The sequence below is a fragment of the Abramis brama genome (assembly GCF_963993115.1).
Source record: "Abramis brama genome assembly, chromosome: 8".
Lineage (NCBI taxonomy): Eukaryota > Metazoa > Chordata > Actinopteri > Cypriniformes > Leuciscidae > Abramis > Abramis brama.
Window position 1 is genome coordinate 8814425 of NC_139970.1, and position 16595 is coordinate 8831019.

The 16595-nt window shown below is 38.0% G+C and overlaps 4 protein-coding genes across 4 annotated transcripts in view; 2 read left to right on the top strand and 2 right to left on the bottom strand.

The window, feature by feature from the left end:
- Window positions 1–178: 178 nt before the first annotated feature.
- cUnh2orf76 (chromosome Un C2orf76 homolog) lies at window positions 179–3090 on the bottom strand. Its single transcript, XM_084123313.1, has 5 exons — window positions 2734–3090; window positions 2552–2602; window positions 2429–2466; window positions 1945–2026; window positions 179–639 (listed from the first exon to the last, which is right to left on the bottom strand). The coding sequence occupies exons 1-5, from the start codon at window positions 2864–2866 to the stop codon at window positions 563–565; spliced, it is 381 nt and encodes a 126-aa protein (XP_083979439.1). The 5' UTR covers window positions 2867–3090; the 3' UTR covers window positions 179–562.
- Window positions 3091–5062: 1972 nt separating this feature from the next.
- dbi (diazepam binding inhibitor (GABA receptor modulator, acyl-CoA binding protein)) lies at window positions 5063–9576 on the top strand. Its single transcript, XM_084121371.1, has 4 exons — window positions 5063–5186; window positions 7803–7920; window positions 8014–8076; window positions 9090–9576. The coding sequence occupies exons 1-4, from the start codon at window positions 5178–5180 to the stop codon at window positions 9161–9163; spliced, it is 264 nt and encodes an 87-aa protein (XP_083977497.1). The 5' UTR covers window positions 5063–5177; the 3' UTR covers window positions 9164–9576.
- Window positions 9577–10308: 732 nt separating this feature from the next.
- Window positions 10309–14073, top strand: tmem37 (transmembrane protein 37). The gene is made up of 2 exons (XM_084121370.1): window positions 10309–10486; window positions 12615–14073. Exons 1-2 carry the CDS (start codon window positions 10466–10468, stop codon window positions 13215–13217), a joined length of 624 nt encoding a protein of 207 aa, XP_083977496.1. The 5' UTR covers window positions 10309–10465; the 3' UTR covers window positions 13218–14073.
- Window positions 14074–15104: 1031 nt separating this feature from the next.
- sctr (secretin receptor) overlaps window positions 15105–16595 on the bottom strand; it is a gene marked incomplete at its 5' end in the record, with an annotated part of 33788 nt that continues 32297 nt past the window's right edge. Inside the window, 2 exons of the mRNA XM_084121297.1 lie at window positions 15105–15392; window positions 15593–15634. Coding sequence (XP_083977423.1) covers window positions 15240–15392; window positions 15593–15634 — 195 coding nt within the window. The 3' untranslated portion in view covers window positions 15105–15239. The remainder of the gene's footprint in view (window positions 15393–15592; window positions 15635–16595) is intronic.

Sequence of the window (16595 nt, forward strand, 5' to 3'; positions counted from 1 at the left end):
ATCCAATACCAAAATGGTATGGACTGCATATTTTACTCTGATAAACTTACAAACTTTTTCATTTCACTTCTATTCCTCGGCCTGACTGATTGGCTTTAGTTATTGTGGATATTGTACAGGAAACAAGTTTTGAATTGAACTTTCAATCAATAATGTTTTTAGTGTTGTGACAGCATGATTCATACCTTCAACTTTATTTAACAAAAACAGCAAACAACTTCCAATGTGTCATTTAAATTAAACAAGAATTCTGGTACGTGATTTGGTTTTACTGAAAAAATAAAAATGAAAAAAAAATAAAATAATAATAATAATAATAATAATAATTGGTAAACACACACATTTTGCTCTGAAAAGAAGAAGAATATTCTTACATAAGAATATTCAAACAAAAAAATATTTCCACTCCAAATTTGACTTGCATATCTGAAACTGTGCTGACAACATTTGAATTGTAAGACTACAATATAAAATGTAAAGCTATAGATTTAATTAAAATAGATGTTTCAATCCCACGTCACAGCCGAAAAGAAGCGCCTCTGGTGTTGAATCCTGATGGCCATCACCATTCTGTCTGTGGATTGGCCTTGAACCGTTTATAGTCTGCCATTCTGAAGAAGGCAAGTTCTGTCTCATTGGCTGTGAAGAGATGAAAGGTGTTGAAATCAAGATTTCAGCAGGTACACAAATAGTCAATTACCAGAAATGAACAGGTTTAATTTTATATATATATATTACAAATGCAATCTGCATTAATTCCATAGTCTGCTATAGTAATAAATTAACGTTAATTAAAGCTGCAGTCCGTAACTTTTTTGTGTTAAAAAAGCTTGCCGTAGCTCGATTCAAAATGGTAAGCTTGTAATAATGTTTTTAATTCCAGTGGTACTGGTGGATTTCCGCGGGAAGTAGAGCATGTCTTTGCGTCATTACATCTGTACACATAAAGAAGGTGTCTTGACTAGTAGGCTATATTGCCGCCGCTGCCGCTGCGGATACTGTCATTCGCAATCACAGATTCTACTTTTTGGAAGTATGACCAACATAAGAATTTTCACCGGAAAATGTCGTCTGAACAAGTAAGTAACATCCACTTTAGTTCTGACCAACTAAGGGAAAAAAGCATTGCAGTAAATCGCGCTGATTAAATCTAACGATCGCTTATCATATCACATCAAACCGTGCAAATTATACTTGGCTCTCAAATCGTTAATGTTAATAACATCAGCATTGCGTGACTACATTTAATGTGTATTAGGGCTACCTGTAGTTCAGTTTCCATTTCTGTGCAGTCTAATTTCTAATTGTCAGACCAACAAATTAATGTTCCTTAGAACTGGTTCTCTTTGAAATACAAACACACAAATCTGTAATCAGATGCATATTTATCCTTGTTCTCGCACGGGCCGGTTGCAGGCTCTTTTTTTTCTGTAGTCACTCCGAAGTCCGAAATCTTTTGTGTTTTACAGCCGGTGTCTCTTTAGTTGTCACTGGTGATTGTCGTTTGAACCTTTCTGGATCCGCCATCAAATTGATAAGTTTAATTATATCACGTGCTGTGAGAAAAGGCTATAAATCTCCAGCATCCTCACACTCACAGCCTACTAGCCAAGACTCTTCTTTATGTGGACAGATGTGACGTAATGACACACAGACATGCTCGAATTTCCCACTGAAATCCACCAGTACCACTGGAATTAAAATCATTATTACAAGCTTACCATTTTGAATCGAGCTACGGCAAGCAGAGAGTGTTGAACACTGGCTGGTTATGTACTTGCTCAAACATTTATTTTGGATAATTTTTAACCCCAAAAAGTTACAGACTTCAGCCTTAACATCTATCTTTATGGTATATGGCCTTCATATATTAATGTTCATCGCCAACACCAATTTAATTTCTCTCCCATCACCAAAACAAGCCCTAATATTGCTTTTACATACCAACACCACACGCTCGTAAGCTGCAGCCATCACGCAGAATCAACTTTTCATCATCCTCCAAACTCATTACAAGCTCATTCGTCTGAAATAATCGAAAAATATATTATTAATATTTATCATAACAGGTTAATATTTACTCATTTTGTTTATAAGCTATTCATTATCACCATTAAATTGTTTCTAATCAATCAGGTAGACATTTCCAAATTTTTGTGATATAAATAGGGAATATACTAGAACATGAAATGAGTAAATTGAACCCACTATATCATATTAAAAAAAAACAAAAAAACAAAAACAAACACTGTATCATAACCCGTTGTTAAAAAAAATCGGTGAATATTTAGGAATGAGATCGTGTTTGAATCTAGATCGCCATCTTTTAATCGTGCTGCTCTTGTTGTCAAGTACTTTTCCCAAACTGTAATAATCATGTCAATATTATAATGTATGCCACAAGTTGCTAAGCATATTTAGAAGTTACCTTTGCTCCGTGTGCTTGGTGTATGATTTTCATCGTATCTGCAACAACACAACAAAAGGATGTTATAGCAAGTAACTGCTTCTTTTATTTTGGGGGGAAATTTGCAAGCAAATGTAGACTTACCATAGTCAAACTGCTTAAAGGGTGGAGGCAATCCAGCTCTGGTTGAAACTTCTTCAAAGAGAGAAGTGCTAGTTATTCATTATCTGTCGATGTTTAATATCAAGCACATAAGTTAGCTGATTTACTTTTTACTCATAAACATAGTCATAGGAATTCTGTCAACCCGCTGTCATCGTGTCTACCTTGCTTAACAAATGTAATAAACTCCTCCACCGTCTGGTCTAAATGAACGTCTTTGAAAACCAGCGGTTTAAAGTTGCGATGCTCGAAGGACCGAACCAGACGAAGCGTCAGAACCGCTCGATCACACATCATCTCGGGCAGAATCACTCCAAACTACACGGAATACACACACAGAGTCCACAGAGGGTTAGAGCGTGCAGATACACATGTAAATTACCATAGGAACAAGGAGCACTTCGCTGTTTAGCGTACTCCTATTTTTTATAATAACAATTTCAAAGCGTTTATTTCCAGCATGTTCTGAGAAGTGAAAGTCTAGACCAAACTAGCCGCTGTCTGTGTCTCATGATGCATCGATCGTAGGCAACAGCAGTATCAGGCAAGAGCAATAGATCTGCAGCATGTGACTCTCTCACTGTGGAACTATTGGTTAAGAAAAAGAAATGTCTCCACAACATAACAATCCGTTACATTTTTTTATTTTTTTTTATTCTATGGCTTGTTTTATGAGTTATTTTATAAGCACTTATATATGCATTTATAATTATATTCATACTTGTCAGAAATGGAATGCAAAAATTATAATTTTAACACTTCTTCTTTAACACAAATCTTCAGGAATCAAATATATTTTTTAAATTCATGATCTTGGGGAACAACATAGATATATCTATGGGGGAACAAGACAGAATATGGCTTATCTCCATATGTTTTTGCACAAGATTCTGCGTGGTAGTAGCTTATAAATATGACTTTCCCTGGGAGGGATTCATTTGAAGTCTGATTCTTATCGATTCCTGAATTTCGATTCCAATAAGTAAAAAAAAAAAAAAAAAAAAAACTTAGATATCTCTATCATATCTCTCTCATTTACTCTAAGTCTTCTTGCAAAACATTTGATTGCAGCTGAATACCATCATCAGGCTAAAGAACATTTACACAAGGAACTTTTGCCTATGGTTTAAAAATATCATAGCAAAAATAACTAACTTAACTAAATTCAAATTTCAACCATAATTAAAGACAAGTGCACACTCAGTAATTAAAAAAGGACAAATAAACAAATTAGCAATCGCACAAATAAATACACCTGAACAAAGATACGATTGAAATAAACAGTATTTTAAGATTTTCAGGTAGAGAAACAATATTCAAATGTAAAATAACACTGCACTTTATAAATAAAATATACATTACAAATATAGTTACAAAAGTTATTCAGTCAAGAACAGCGAGTGAGTTTTCTTTTGTTTGATTAACTTTGTTCTAGAGATGGCAGCAGATATATTAGGCTGCTGTCACTTTAAGAGCTGCACGGATCCAATATACTGTTACACATGCGTTTTCTTTTTTCAACTGTTTACATTCACTAAAGAAATAACCAACTGTGTTTGTGAGAATATTTTGACATATTTTTGTGTGTATTTGTCCGTTCAAGTGAAAAAAGACGCGGAAGAGAGCTCAGTTCAGTGTCGCGCACTATTCAGTATGAGAGGCGGCTTTCTGTGCGCACGCTTGGATGTGTGCGCAACACAGAAAACAGTATGTGAGTCTTCTTTCGCTTGAGTGTTTTAAAGTCATTACCAAATAAATCGATAAAAGAAATCAAAATTTTAATTTTATAACAAGTATCTGATTCCTGACCTATAAGTATTCGATTCCAGAATTAGAATACATTTTTTTAATTCCCAACTGACTGAAAGTAACAAGCAAATCAGATTGGATCTATTTCAGACAGCACTTGTCATTTTTGTGTGCAGTGGCCCCTCAGCCCTATCTATAATGCTGTTAGTATGTAGTCGAGTCTTTGCGACAATGCAAAAGGACATATAACTTCATGTGGACATATTACAACATAATTATAAGTCTACATCAAGTGCACTATATGGGCCAGGGCCAGCATGCACAGGGACATACTGTGTGGAAAGTAATTTGCATATGTTGATCGGTGTACTGTTAATTACCAAAAAAGCTTCATGAGATTTGCACTCCAGTTTTTTTTAAACATCAGGTACCACAAACCTTTTTATAAACTATAGATTTATAGGCATTACAGAAAATGTCTGGATGCAAACCAAGGATCAGTCGTTTATCCAAACACCCAAATGCAAAACCACTGATAAAAATCAGACGACACGTCAGTGTAAATAGGAGCCTCTGTTGCAATGTGTAAATGTCGGTTTGAATAAAGGCCATCTCTATATTTGCACAGTACTCTCAATCTGGCATCCCTGGAGTGACCCTGTGGCCCAGTTAAAAGAACCTACAATTTCGTGAATCTGATTGGACAGGTGGCTCGGTACATGCTCCAGCAGCCAATGGCGTGAAGGGGGCGTGGCCACGTGCGTACAGTACGGCAGTCCTCGGAGAGCGTGTTGCTGCCATTCACTCACAGCGGGTTTAAAGCGCATCATTTTAACGACAGACTGAAGCATCTGCAACCATGTCTGAGGTCAGTATGAACAAACTCGACGCTTTTGTTTGATACGAGGGTGTTTGAGCCTTGCAATGTGATGTATTTATGAATTTTGCTGGTAATGAAAACGGCATGGTGCCTTTTGAAAAGGCCCACGTGAATTAGTTAACATTTCATATGTGATATTGGTTTATCTCGATCGAGAGAGCTATAAAATGCCGGTAATACAATACAATACAATAGAGTACAATAAATGTAGTAAATGAGACTGGAGGGCATATAATGCTGCATGTGTGAGAGAGCGCCATGTCTACGTGGGTGTGGCGCGTGACCGTACGTTAGAATATAGAGCGAGCGCTGCTGTGTTCCGCTGTTTTTAATCGGTGTTTTTTACGCGCGTGACGGACGCTTTTTGGACCGCTACATCGCGTTTACAACATCTTATATGAAAAGGGAGATGTTAGAGAGATGGTGATAGCCTCAGTCACCATTCATTTTCATTATGGAACAATTATGCAATAAAAAGTGGAAGGTGACATCATTTATGGAAGCTTGTTTCCACCCCAGAATACAAAATAAATAAAGTTAATTGCTACTTTTTATCTCACAGTTCTATTTTTTTTTCTTGCAATTGCGAGTAAAGTTGATAAAGTCATAAGTAGAGTTATAAAGTCATAAATTGTGAGATAAAAACTCTCTAAATTCTCAGAAAAAAGCACTTTTCCCCTCAGTTTTGAACTTTATAATTTGCAATGGCGAGTTTATATCTCACAATTCTGATTTAAAAAAAAAAAGAAAGTTAGAATTGTGAGATATAAATGCGCAATTGCAAGATAAAAAAATCATAATTGTGAGTTTATTCTGATTCTTACTTTATTCTGACTTTTTTTCTTGCAAATGCGAGTTTACATCTCACAATTCTGAGTTCTTTTTATCAGAATTGTGAGATATAAATGCGCAATTGCAAGAAAAAAAATCATAATTGTGAGTTTATTCTGATTCTTACTTTATAACTAGCAATTCTGACTTTTTTTCTCGCAAATGCGAGTTTACATCTCACAATTCTGAGTTCTTTTTATCAGAATTGTGAGATATAAACTTGCAATTGTGAGAGAAAAAATGTTATCTTTTCAGTTGTTTTATTCCATGGCGGAAACAAGCTTCCCAACATTATACTTACCATCGCATTCTGTTGTTTTCTCTGAAGAACTTCTTACAAGTTTGGAAGGACGTTATCAATGATGCCAGGAAATTAACCTTTAAAATAGCCGTTTCCCATTAAAAGTACCGCATAAAATACGTTAACGGTTCTTTTCCAAAAATACTTGTCAGTTAAAGGTGTGAGAAAGGGCTTTTAACCAGCGTGTTAGTCTACTGCACACTGAAATCTAATAACGTGTTACGACTGAGGTTTACTGGTTTACTGTAACAGGAAGATGGACCAACAGAAGTTGGTTGATGATGGTGTGCCTTGGTGTGCATGTCACGTAATCAGGGCAAAGAATCACTGGCATAGTAAAGTGTGTGTAAGAGGAACGGAGTTTGCCCTGATTAGAGATCTGCTGAAAGCCTTCATTATTATTGTGCGCTTGCTGTTGTTATGTAATCACGCCATGTCTCCCACCAGCACTGTGAAGCAAGACTACGAATGTAAAATAGCCATGACCAAAATCTTCTCAGTCCTTTTTTATGAAATAAGAATTTGAATGCATATGGATGTAGAGGTTTTTTTTAGAGCAGAGTCCAAAATCAATGGGGCTTAGGGTAAATTTCACTGAAAGTAACTGATATTCTGTCATGCTTTAGTCTTGCAGTTACATAAATATCACAAACAAATCTACACTGTTGCTGTAGATTCTGTTGCAACACAGCAAAATAAGTCATGCTATCCCAGAGTTGTGAATGGTTCTATCCACCTATTTTTATGTGAATTTTGGAATATCACTGGATGGAAACGCCAAGATGGGCACACAAAACTTATGCGCTCAATTAAGGCAGATAATTTTTTCAATCTGATGAGAAGACTTGCATAAACTACGATGGAAACACATATAAATCCCTTGATGTGCAACAAAAAACTCATTTGATTTTCCCTCAGAAGAGGCTGTGATTGGATAACTGGACTAACTAGCGGACCAATGCTTCTCAAATGTTGGCTTGGTTGTTATGAAGTCCATGTCTGTCATCAGAATGATTTGGTTTAATTCCTTCCAGAAGAGTCTCACACGATTCCAAACACCAGCATCCGAGAACATGACAGCGTTTATTGTGTTTCGTCTGACGCTCTGAGAAATGAGTTGATGATTATTGAAAGAGCCCAATTTCAGCAACTTTATTACAGATATTCTGCACCAATTTCCCATGAAGTGATGATTTTGTTTTGTTTTGTTTTTGTTTGATTTTGTTTGTATTGAACACATGGGATGGATTGGAAACTGTTTTATTCACAAATGTTGTAGGCCTATGCAATATTCTAATTTTGCACACAAGTTAAATTTGCAACTTTGCGTGGAAACAGCTAATAGGCCAGTCCTTAGAAAGTTATCATAACTTTCAGTGATCTCAAAAGTCTTAAAGAAAACTTAAATCAGTGTTGCTGACTGATTGTCCACATGAAGTGTTCTGTCTGGTCATGCTGTTGGTGTTTCACAGGCTGAGTTTCAGAAAGCAGCAGAGGAGGTCAAACAGCTGAAAGCGAAACCAGCGGATGCTGAGATGCTGGAAATCTACAGTCTGTACAAACAGGCCACCGTAGGAGATGTCAACACAGGTCAGCTTTTCCTCTAACTAACCCATACATGTGGCTTAAGTCTAAAACTAGATTGCAGCTCTTTAAAAGGTGTGTGTGTGTGTTTCTTTCCAGCTCGACCGGGCATGTTAGACTTCACTGGCAAGGCCAAATGGGACGCCTGGGAGGCAAAGAAAGGTCAGTTTCTCCTCCCTGCCACCAGAGTGCAGCGAGATATCATTAGGAGTCGTTAGAAAAAGGGATCAGGCAGACCAAACCGTAAGTCGTAGAGACTTAAAACTTTGAGGGATGGTAGTACTCACACCCTCTACAACGTCACCAAAGCTCACTCCGATCGGCCTGATGGTGGCGCTACAGTGGTCAAAATTACATAATGGCTCATAATTCCTAAACCGTTTGTCTCAGGATCAAGTGTCTTATATCGTGGGGATCCTTGGCTTTTTCGAAAACCCTACTTTTGCGAACTAATCCTAGGTTTTTCGCCCAATCGGAACCAGACCAGTGCAGAAAGATTCTCTGGACTCTGATTGTCAATAATTATCAAAAAGTCGAAAATGGTCGAAGTGGGCGTGGACACTTCTACTAAAACGGCTATCCCTAACCGAATGAGATAATTTCACCAAACTTGGTACACCTATCTATGTATGGGCTTGTTATGTGGTCACGTGAAAAAGAACGTGGTGACTGGCCACTTGATGGCGCTATAACATGAAAAAAACACGAAAACGGCTATAGCTATGCAACAGTCAGTCCGACTGACTTGAAAACTGGGATGCGGTGTCTTTGTCCAAAGTGCTGCAATTGTTTACGAGGACATTCGAGTATCTCAAAAAACACGGCCGCCATTGGCCAGTGGAGTTCGAGCTGGTTTCAGACAAGGTTAACAAAGGCCAATCGGAATGAAATTCGCTAGGAATTCAAAAGAAATCGACAACCGGCAACTTTGTCAATCAAAACGTTCGTAAATATTGGAGATTAATTCGAAAACCTACTTTCGCGAACTAGTTCTAGGTTTTTGGCTCTACCTCGATAACTTAAAAAGCTTTAAAACATATATTTCCTGTATTGGCTGTAAATGGTCTTTTCCATCTATGATCTATTTGGTTACATGCTTGCTAAATAAAACTTAATATCTTTTTACGCATATTAATTGCTGCTCTTGCATTAATTTCTTCTCTTGCATATTTCAGGAATGAGTAAGGATGATGCTGTGAAAGCCTACATCGCTAAGGTAGAGGAGCTGAAAGGGAAATACGGGATCTAACAGCCGGAACCCATCACAGCCAGCCTGCCTTTACCTGTACTGTTCTCCTCATATAAAGCGCCTTAAGGCCTCCAGTGTGTCCCTCATGAGGGTGTTACGGTTACGCTGTAGCACGCAGACTCTGTTCTGTGTGAGAGAATAGGCACATTCCCCGCAGGCCAAGAGAAATCCACCACGAGCAACCATGTAGTGAAAAGCAACAAATCGACCATGTAGTGAAAAGCCCTAATGAATGAAATGCCATAAAATCACTTTTTCAAAACCTCAATTTGTGTTTTTTTACAAACACTGATGAAGATAAACATGTTGGATTTCCCTTAAAAACTATCATGTGATTGATTTCTTTTTTTTAAAGTGAGACCCCTGTGGAAGATTTTGTGATTAAAAAATGACCTGATCAAATATTCAAATGCTTACTGTGTGACTGTGCATTTACTTGTTTCAAGATGTTAATGATATTGATAATGATTTCAAGATGACTTGATAATGTGCCTGACTGCAACTAGTGTGAATATCAGTCGTTTGAGGGCTTATCAGCTAGTCAAGGGTCACATCATGACCAGACATTCACTAACACATGAAAGCATTCAAATATCTATCCACTGGGATCATGTGTTGGATGATGTTAAAACATTGCGGTTTAATTGAATGATGTGTCCCTTTCAGCATTTCTTTACCTCAGTCTGGTAAGGGATCAAAGTCTTTTTGCTAGAAAGTGTAAATTGTTAATGTTGGGTCACCGTCACCTCAAAAAGGACTTTGGTCTGTCAATAATGATATTCAGCAGTTTAATCTGTGAAGAAAAACATTGTTAGCAATATAAGTTTAACACCTAATGCAGGCTTGGTATAAACAACAAAAACTATTTTCTAATTACTACATATAGGCCTAGTATTATTAGTGACTATTATGTTTTTATTAGTAATAATTAGATAATTATAATCTGAACAGAACTTAGTTTCCAAGATAGTTTTGTTGCCTTCATATAGCTAAAATAAAGAAAACATAATATGTTAGTTTTCTAAAAAAAAAAAAAAAAAAATCCTGTAGGATTCAAATGTGCGAAGTTGGAGAAACTCCCTGCTGCCTCTCGCTTAATAATATCTGATTTAGTTAGCGAATACCTCCGTGACCGGGAAACTAACGCGCGCACCCGTGATCTGCGTGTCAAGACGAGACGGGCGGGTTTAAACACTGAACTACTTCAGTTAATCTTACACTCAAATTATACTGTACTTTCGACTGGAGTTGACTTGGCTTCTTCGTCTCGCTTCTCCTGGTCTGTTGGCTGTTGAAATCAATATGACGGCAATAAAAATCAGGGTAGGCTAATGCCTTTTAAATGTATTTTAAGTGTTTATTTTACGTTTGGGATGAAATTTTAAATTTGCTTTGGATTAAAGGGCAATAATATGCTTCCTAAGATTTAGCGCAATCGACTTTTACAAGAAGGAATAACTAAATGAAGTGTTATGAGTAGCCTATTTTTAAATACTAAACTACATTATTTAGGAGGTAAACAGATTAAAACAGAACCGCAGTCTGGCAGCTTTCAGTCAGAAACTCTCTCAGACAAAAACAGTTCTAAAGCTGTCACTGCAGTAGCCTACTCTTGTACCATATTTACCCATAAAGGGTGCGTATTAGTACCTAAATGCAGAGGTGGACAGTAACAAAGTACATTTACTTGAGACCTGTACTTAAGTATACTTTTTGAGTAGATTTGTACTTTAGTTGAGCATTATTTTTTTTGGAAACTTTTTACTCTAACTTCACTACATTTAAAACTTTTTACATCTAACTTCACTACACTACTCCACTAGGCTACATTTCTGTCAAGGAAAGTAGTAATTCAGTCAGGGGATGATTTTGGTTGCAGGAGTTGCATTTTGGTTTGAAATGAAAATCAGGTTGACGTCAGAACTTGACTGATGTTGGTTTCTGACGTCAACACAATTTTCATTTTCAACCACAATACAAAGTCTGTCCAACGTTGGAGATTAACGTCAATCTGATGTTGGATTCTGACATCAATCTGATTTTCATTTTCAACGTTGGGTTTGGTCTTCTAAATGCGAATTTTGTCTGGAAATTTTGTTCTGGAGCGCACTACTTGAGTGCACTTAATTAAATGTTAATTGATATTTATATCAGAAATTGAGAGATGGTTTGGCTAGATAAGACTCTTATTCTTCGGCTGGGATCGTGTAGAGCTGCACTGAAACTGCAATTTGGACCTTCCAACCGTTGGACCCCATTGAAGTCCATGGAGAAAAATCCTGGACTGTTTTCCTTAAAAAACTTTATTTGGTTTTCTATTGCCTAAGTTAGGCTGACTGTATTGAGAGTTTAAATAGTGGTTCAGTTTCACAGCGGTGACAGACAGTGCCAAAGTTTAGGGCAAACCCCATCGTTACCTCGCTGTCACCAATGAGGGCAGGTCCCGGAGATGTGGTGGCTGTGACGTGGGATGTTGGAAAGTAGGAGGACAGAACTATTAAAGTCCCCCTGTGGTGAAAATCCAGCTTTTAATGTTGTTTATGTGTCTGTGTGGTGTTTTGAATATGCTTTAAGACAAACCATGTGTAAATTCATAAGTCGACACCATTGCTGAGTATTTTCTCCTTAAAACTGCAGTGAACCAAAGACAGTCTCAAAAACAGGGTTTGAAATCGCTGGTGTTTCTGACGTCACAAACTACCTTGTAACCAATCAGATCAACGTGTGATCGTCAACGAGTGGATCTCTGAGCTGAGTGAGTGAGTAGAGGCGGGGCTCATTTGCATATTCATAGAACCAGGTATAGGCTACTAAACAAGGCAAGAGTGTAGAGTCACATTCAAGTTATTTTAAGGCATGAAGAATTTTTTTTTCAAGGAAAAAACATTTAAATATGTCATTTTGGTGATCAAAGATGAGTTTTAAGGGATAAAATTATTGACTACGGGGCACTGTAAAGATAAGTTGTCGCTTAATTGAGAATTGATGCCACGGGCTAAATTTAAACAAACAAACAAACAAAAAATTGTTGCAAAAAGGGCACTTATCTACTCGGTCACCGTGATTTTGCCAAGCAAGACATGATCCTAGATCATAATATTTTGTTGATCCTGGAATAACATTCCTGTCCCAAAATTTTGTCCTTAACCTATTCCTGATGTTGAAGCACCTCACCCTGGGTCTAAGCCTAAACTTGACATAAACTGTAAACTTGTCCCTAAAATCTGATTGGTTGATTGGAAAGTTGTTCCAGGATCAACAAAGATGTTGATACAGGAACATGTGTTACTTGGTGAAATCATGTTCACCTTATCTACTCAGAGGCCAAAGGTCAGGTGCAGGTCTATCTATGCACGTGTCCATTTTCTTTTCTGAGAGTGAAGTGCGGAACATAAGAGCAGGATCTCATGTTGACACAGATGTGGATCAGATTTCTTCTGTTTCTCTCTAGGTCGCGGCTGTTCCACATGGGAAATCCGTCCCTCTTTTTCTAGACGTATTGTGCCGCGGTCTTATTATCCTGTGCACGTCTCTGTCCGTCGTCCTCTCGTCTGTTGCGGTGTGCGACGGTCACTGGCTGCTGGCCGGCGGACACATGTTCGGCCTGTGGTATTTCTGCTCAGTGGATCAGCAGAGCCTTAAAGCGTCCCAGAACTGCACCACGCATCTGGAGGAGTCGGGGGTGGAGGGTCTCGGCGTGGGCTTGCCGGCCTGTCGCTCGGTCATCACGCTGGCTGTGGTCAGTGCTGTATTCGGACTGGAGCTGCTCGTGATGTCGCAGGCGAGCGAAGGGAGGGACTCGAGTCGGCGCTGGACTCTCGGGACACGGCTGGTGCTGCTGGCGGGGATCATGGCCGCCGGAGGGGTCGCGGTGTTTGTGCTCCTGTTAGGGACATTTGCAACACTCCTAGGGTTCACGCTCACCTTCTGGTGCCAGTTCACCGCCACTGTCCTGTTCTGCCTCAATGGACTGGCAGCGCGGCACATCCAGCAAATCGAACCTCTGCTGCCCTTTAGTGGACGTCCTGACAAACTGCAGAAATCAGACATCTGACAGGAGATCTGCTCTGAATCTGAAGTCTGAGTGATTCTGATGGTTTGTTAATAATCAGGTACACTCTTTAAAATAAGTGTTCCATATAGATATTTCACACACTCTTAAAAATAAAGGTTCCAAAAGGGGGTTCCAAAAGTGATGTCATAGAAGATCCATTTTTGGTTCCTCAAAGAAACATTCAGTGAAACGTTCTTAAAAGAACCATGTTTTTCTTGTTGTGAGGAACATTTTAATAATCTAAAGAACCGTTTTCCACTATAAAGAACATTTTGTGGAATGAAAAGGTTCCATGGATGTTAATGGCAATTATGAACCTTTATTTTTTAAAGTGCAGGTGTTGTCCATGTATTTTTAATGACACGTTGCATTGTGTTGTGTTTTATGGTTGAAGGGAAACTTAAAGGAAAATGTCCTGGAAGAAAGATGCCGGCAACTTTTCCATTTTTCTCTTTTTTTTTTTTTCTTTTTTTTCTTTTACAGTGTAGATAATAACTTTCATTTTCCACAAACCTGAACGTTTTTACTAGTCTCTGTTTGCTTGTTTTATTTATTTTAATCACAAATATTTCTTTCACAGCAGATCGTTTCAGTCTATCATTTATATTTTTTTGTCATTCATTCTCTTTTCCATTTAATTTAAATAATGATATAATGATGATCAGCACTTGATAGCTGACAGTTTTCATCTGTGAATAAATGACTCTTTACAGTTAGTCTTTGTAGTATATTTAATGAAATGTTCTCTCTTTTACATCAGATCTTTTTTTACAGTATTTTTAATTCTTATCTATACATCTCATTTTATGAGGAGATCTCTATACAGTTCATTTAATAAAAGAATGTTTTTGTCTTTATATTTTTGTGTATTTCACAACTCACACAGGACAACACATGGATATTAGGTGTTCAAGGCATCATTATTATCTCAATATTTACACAGCCAAACAGTGGGATGGGGAAAAAACATTAACAAGTGGTAAATATATGCCTTTTTAGTTTAATGTTTCTTGAGGTTCACTTTTATTTGCAGTTATTTTATTTACAGTTTTATTTGCACACAAAATTGTCATATATTTGCGAAACATGATTTTCCAATGCGGCCTCATTTCAGAAACACTTAGATGTGGTGCACTGTCTCCTTTAAGACTTCAGTAAACGGTCACTGATTGGCTAACATCGTCGCATGTTCCCTGGGTGCTTCTCATTTCTTAAACTGTGAGGAAATAAGGAAACACAAGCTAGGAAATGAGAAATGAGTCGAAAAGTTAAATGGATGTTGATGTGTTGTTGTGCAGCCAGTCAGATTAAAGTGTCCATTGAAGTGACATCATGATGTGGAAAGATTCACTCTTTTGTATTAAGGATGAATATTTACAGTCATGAAAGATCTTATATGTCAAAAGTTCAATGAAACCTTGATTCTTCGTGTCATGACCTTTAAATAATATCTCTTATTGTGCTGTCTTTACCTATTATTGACATTATGTATGTATATATATATATATATATATATTTTTTTTTAATTGCACATAGGCATCTGTTTCCTAATAACTACAACACCACAATGAACAAGCATATACAATACAAATACAATAATTTCCCTACATTGTCAGACAGTTTGTTATGGCCATGAAGCTTTTCTCTCAGTGAGTGTCAGTCAGCTGAAAGCTTTTGATTCTGGTTTAAATGGACTGTGCATCTCTGATTGGTTCACCTGTTGCCACTCTCGGAAGAAAAGGTTCTATATGGAACTTAAAGGTTCCGTCAGGCGCTTCATAGACCCTTTTATGGGTTCCCCTCATGGGATCATTTCATAGATGTAGTTTAAATTCATCTTTAATTTTAACCCTTGTGTGTAAGTTTCAAAAAATTTGTCCAAAACAAATCATACAAATATAATATACTAATATTTTGCTCTGCTTTCACTGACTTTTGGATATCAGGTGATCAGATGGTTGTGTTCAGGTGATATGATGGTTGTGGTCAGGTGGTTGTGGTCAGGTGATCAGATGGTTGTGGTCAGGTGATCAGTGTGCTGGGGCGTGTCAGCAGTGAGACCTGTGTCAGAGGCAGGCCACTGTTACTCAGGGATCCGTGATGCACCCTGGGATCACCGTGGAAACGCTGCTTCAGGCGCCACCGTCTCCACCGCCTGTGGACTTCATATTGTACCTGCCAAAAGTTAAAGGTCGATAGTTGTTAAGGCTTACCAGTGAAACATAAAACAGAACCATCTTGCTTCCCATGTCTAGAGCAGGATCTGATAATGACAAATGTGTCTAAAATGTGTGATGAATTAAACTCAGTCCATCCCTGGAAAGCATAATCTCAGATAATTTGATTCAAATTTCAATCTTTTTTAATTCACTCACCTCTCCATTTAAAAAGCAGTACAGCAGTGCCACAATAAAGCCCTGTAATAGCAAACACAACATGAAGCAGAACCAAAAGACGACGGTGGATAATTTCATAAAGCCAGAGAGAGTGAAGATAAACGACAACAACCTATATATACACTATAGGCTAAAGCAAATCTCAACTGCTCAATTGCATGTCTCGTAGCAAATTATCGCCCAACTCTATATGCGAATTTAAGGCATGAAGATACAGTGAGGAAAATAAGTATTTGAACACCCTGCTATTTTGCAAGTTCTCCCACTTAGAAATCATGGAGGGGTCTGAAATTGTCATCGTAGGTGCATGTCCACTGTGAGAGACATAATCTAAAAAAAAAAATCCAGAAATCACAATGTATGATTTTTTAACTATTTATTTGTATGATACAGCTGCAAATAAGTATTTGAACACCTGAGAAAATCAATGATAATTTGGTACAGTAGCCTTTGTTTGCAATTACAGAGGTCAAACGTTTCCTGTAGTTTTTCACCAGGTTTGCACACACTGCAGGAGGGATTTTGGCCCACTCCTCCACACAGATCTTCTCTAGATCAGTCAGGTTTCTGGGCTGTCGCTGAGAAACACGGAGTTTGAGCTCCCTCCAAAGATTCTCTATTGGGTTTAGGTCTGGAGACTGGCTAGGCCACGCCAGAACCTTGATATGCTTCTTACAGAGCCACTCCTTGGTTATCCTGGCTGTGTGCTTCGGGTCATTGTCATGTTGGAAGACCCAGCCTCGACCCATCTTCAATGCTCTAACTGAGGGAAGGAGGTTGTTCCCCAAAATCTCGCAATACATGGCCCCAGTCATCCTCTCCTTAATACAGTGCAGTCGCCCTGTCCCATGTGCAGAAAAACACCCCCAAAGCATGATGCTACCACCCCCATGCTTCACAGTAGGGATGGTGTTCTTGGGATGGTACTCATCATTCTTCTTCCTCCAAACACGTTTAGTGGAATTATGACCAAAAAGTTCTA

What these genes read in the sequence shown, in the direction of transcription:
- dbi (XM_084121371.1), top strand. An exon ending in CGTAGGAGATGTCAACACAG is followed by an intron (nt 7,921 to 8,013) that starts GTCAGCTTTTCC and finishes GTTTCTTTCCAG; the next exon opens with CTCGACCGGGCATGTTAGAC. An exon ending in CGCCTGGGAGGCAAAGAAAG is followed by an intron (nt 8,077 to 9,089) that starts GTCAGTTTCTCC and finishes TGCATATTTCAG; the next exon opens with GAATGAGTAAGGATGATGCT.
- cUnh2orf76 (XM_084123313.1), bottom strand. Translation starts at nt 2,866, where the DNA reads ATGATGTGTGATCGAGCGGTTCTGACGCTTCGTCTGGTTCGGTCCTTC. An exon ending in TATTACATTTGTTAAGCAAG is followed by an intron (nt 2,603 to 2,733) that starts GTAGACACGATG and finishes CTCTCTTTGAAG; the next exon opens with AAGTTTCAACCAGAGCTGGA. An exon ending in CTTTAAGCAGTTTGACTATG is followed by an intron (nt 2,467 to 2,551) that starts GTAAGTCTACAT and finishes GTGTTGTTGCAG; the next exon opens with ATACGATGAAAATCATACAC.
- tmem37 (XM_084121370.1), top strand. Translation starts at nt 10,466, where the DNA reads ATGACGGCAATAAAAATCAGG. An exon ending in TGACGGCAATAAAAATCAGG is followed by an intron (nt 10,487 to 12,614) that starts GTAGGCTAATGC and finishes GTTTCTCTCTAG; the next exon opens with GTCGCGGCTGTTCCACATGG.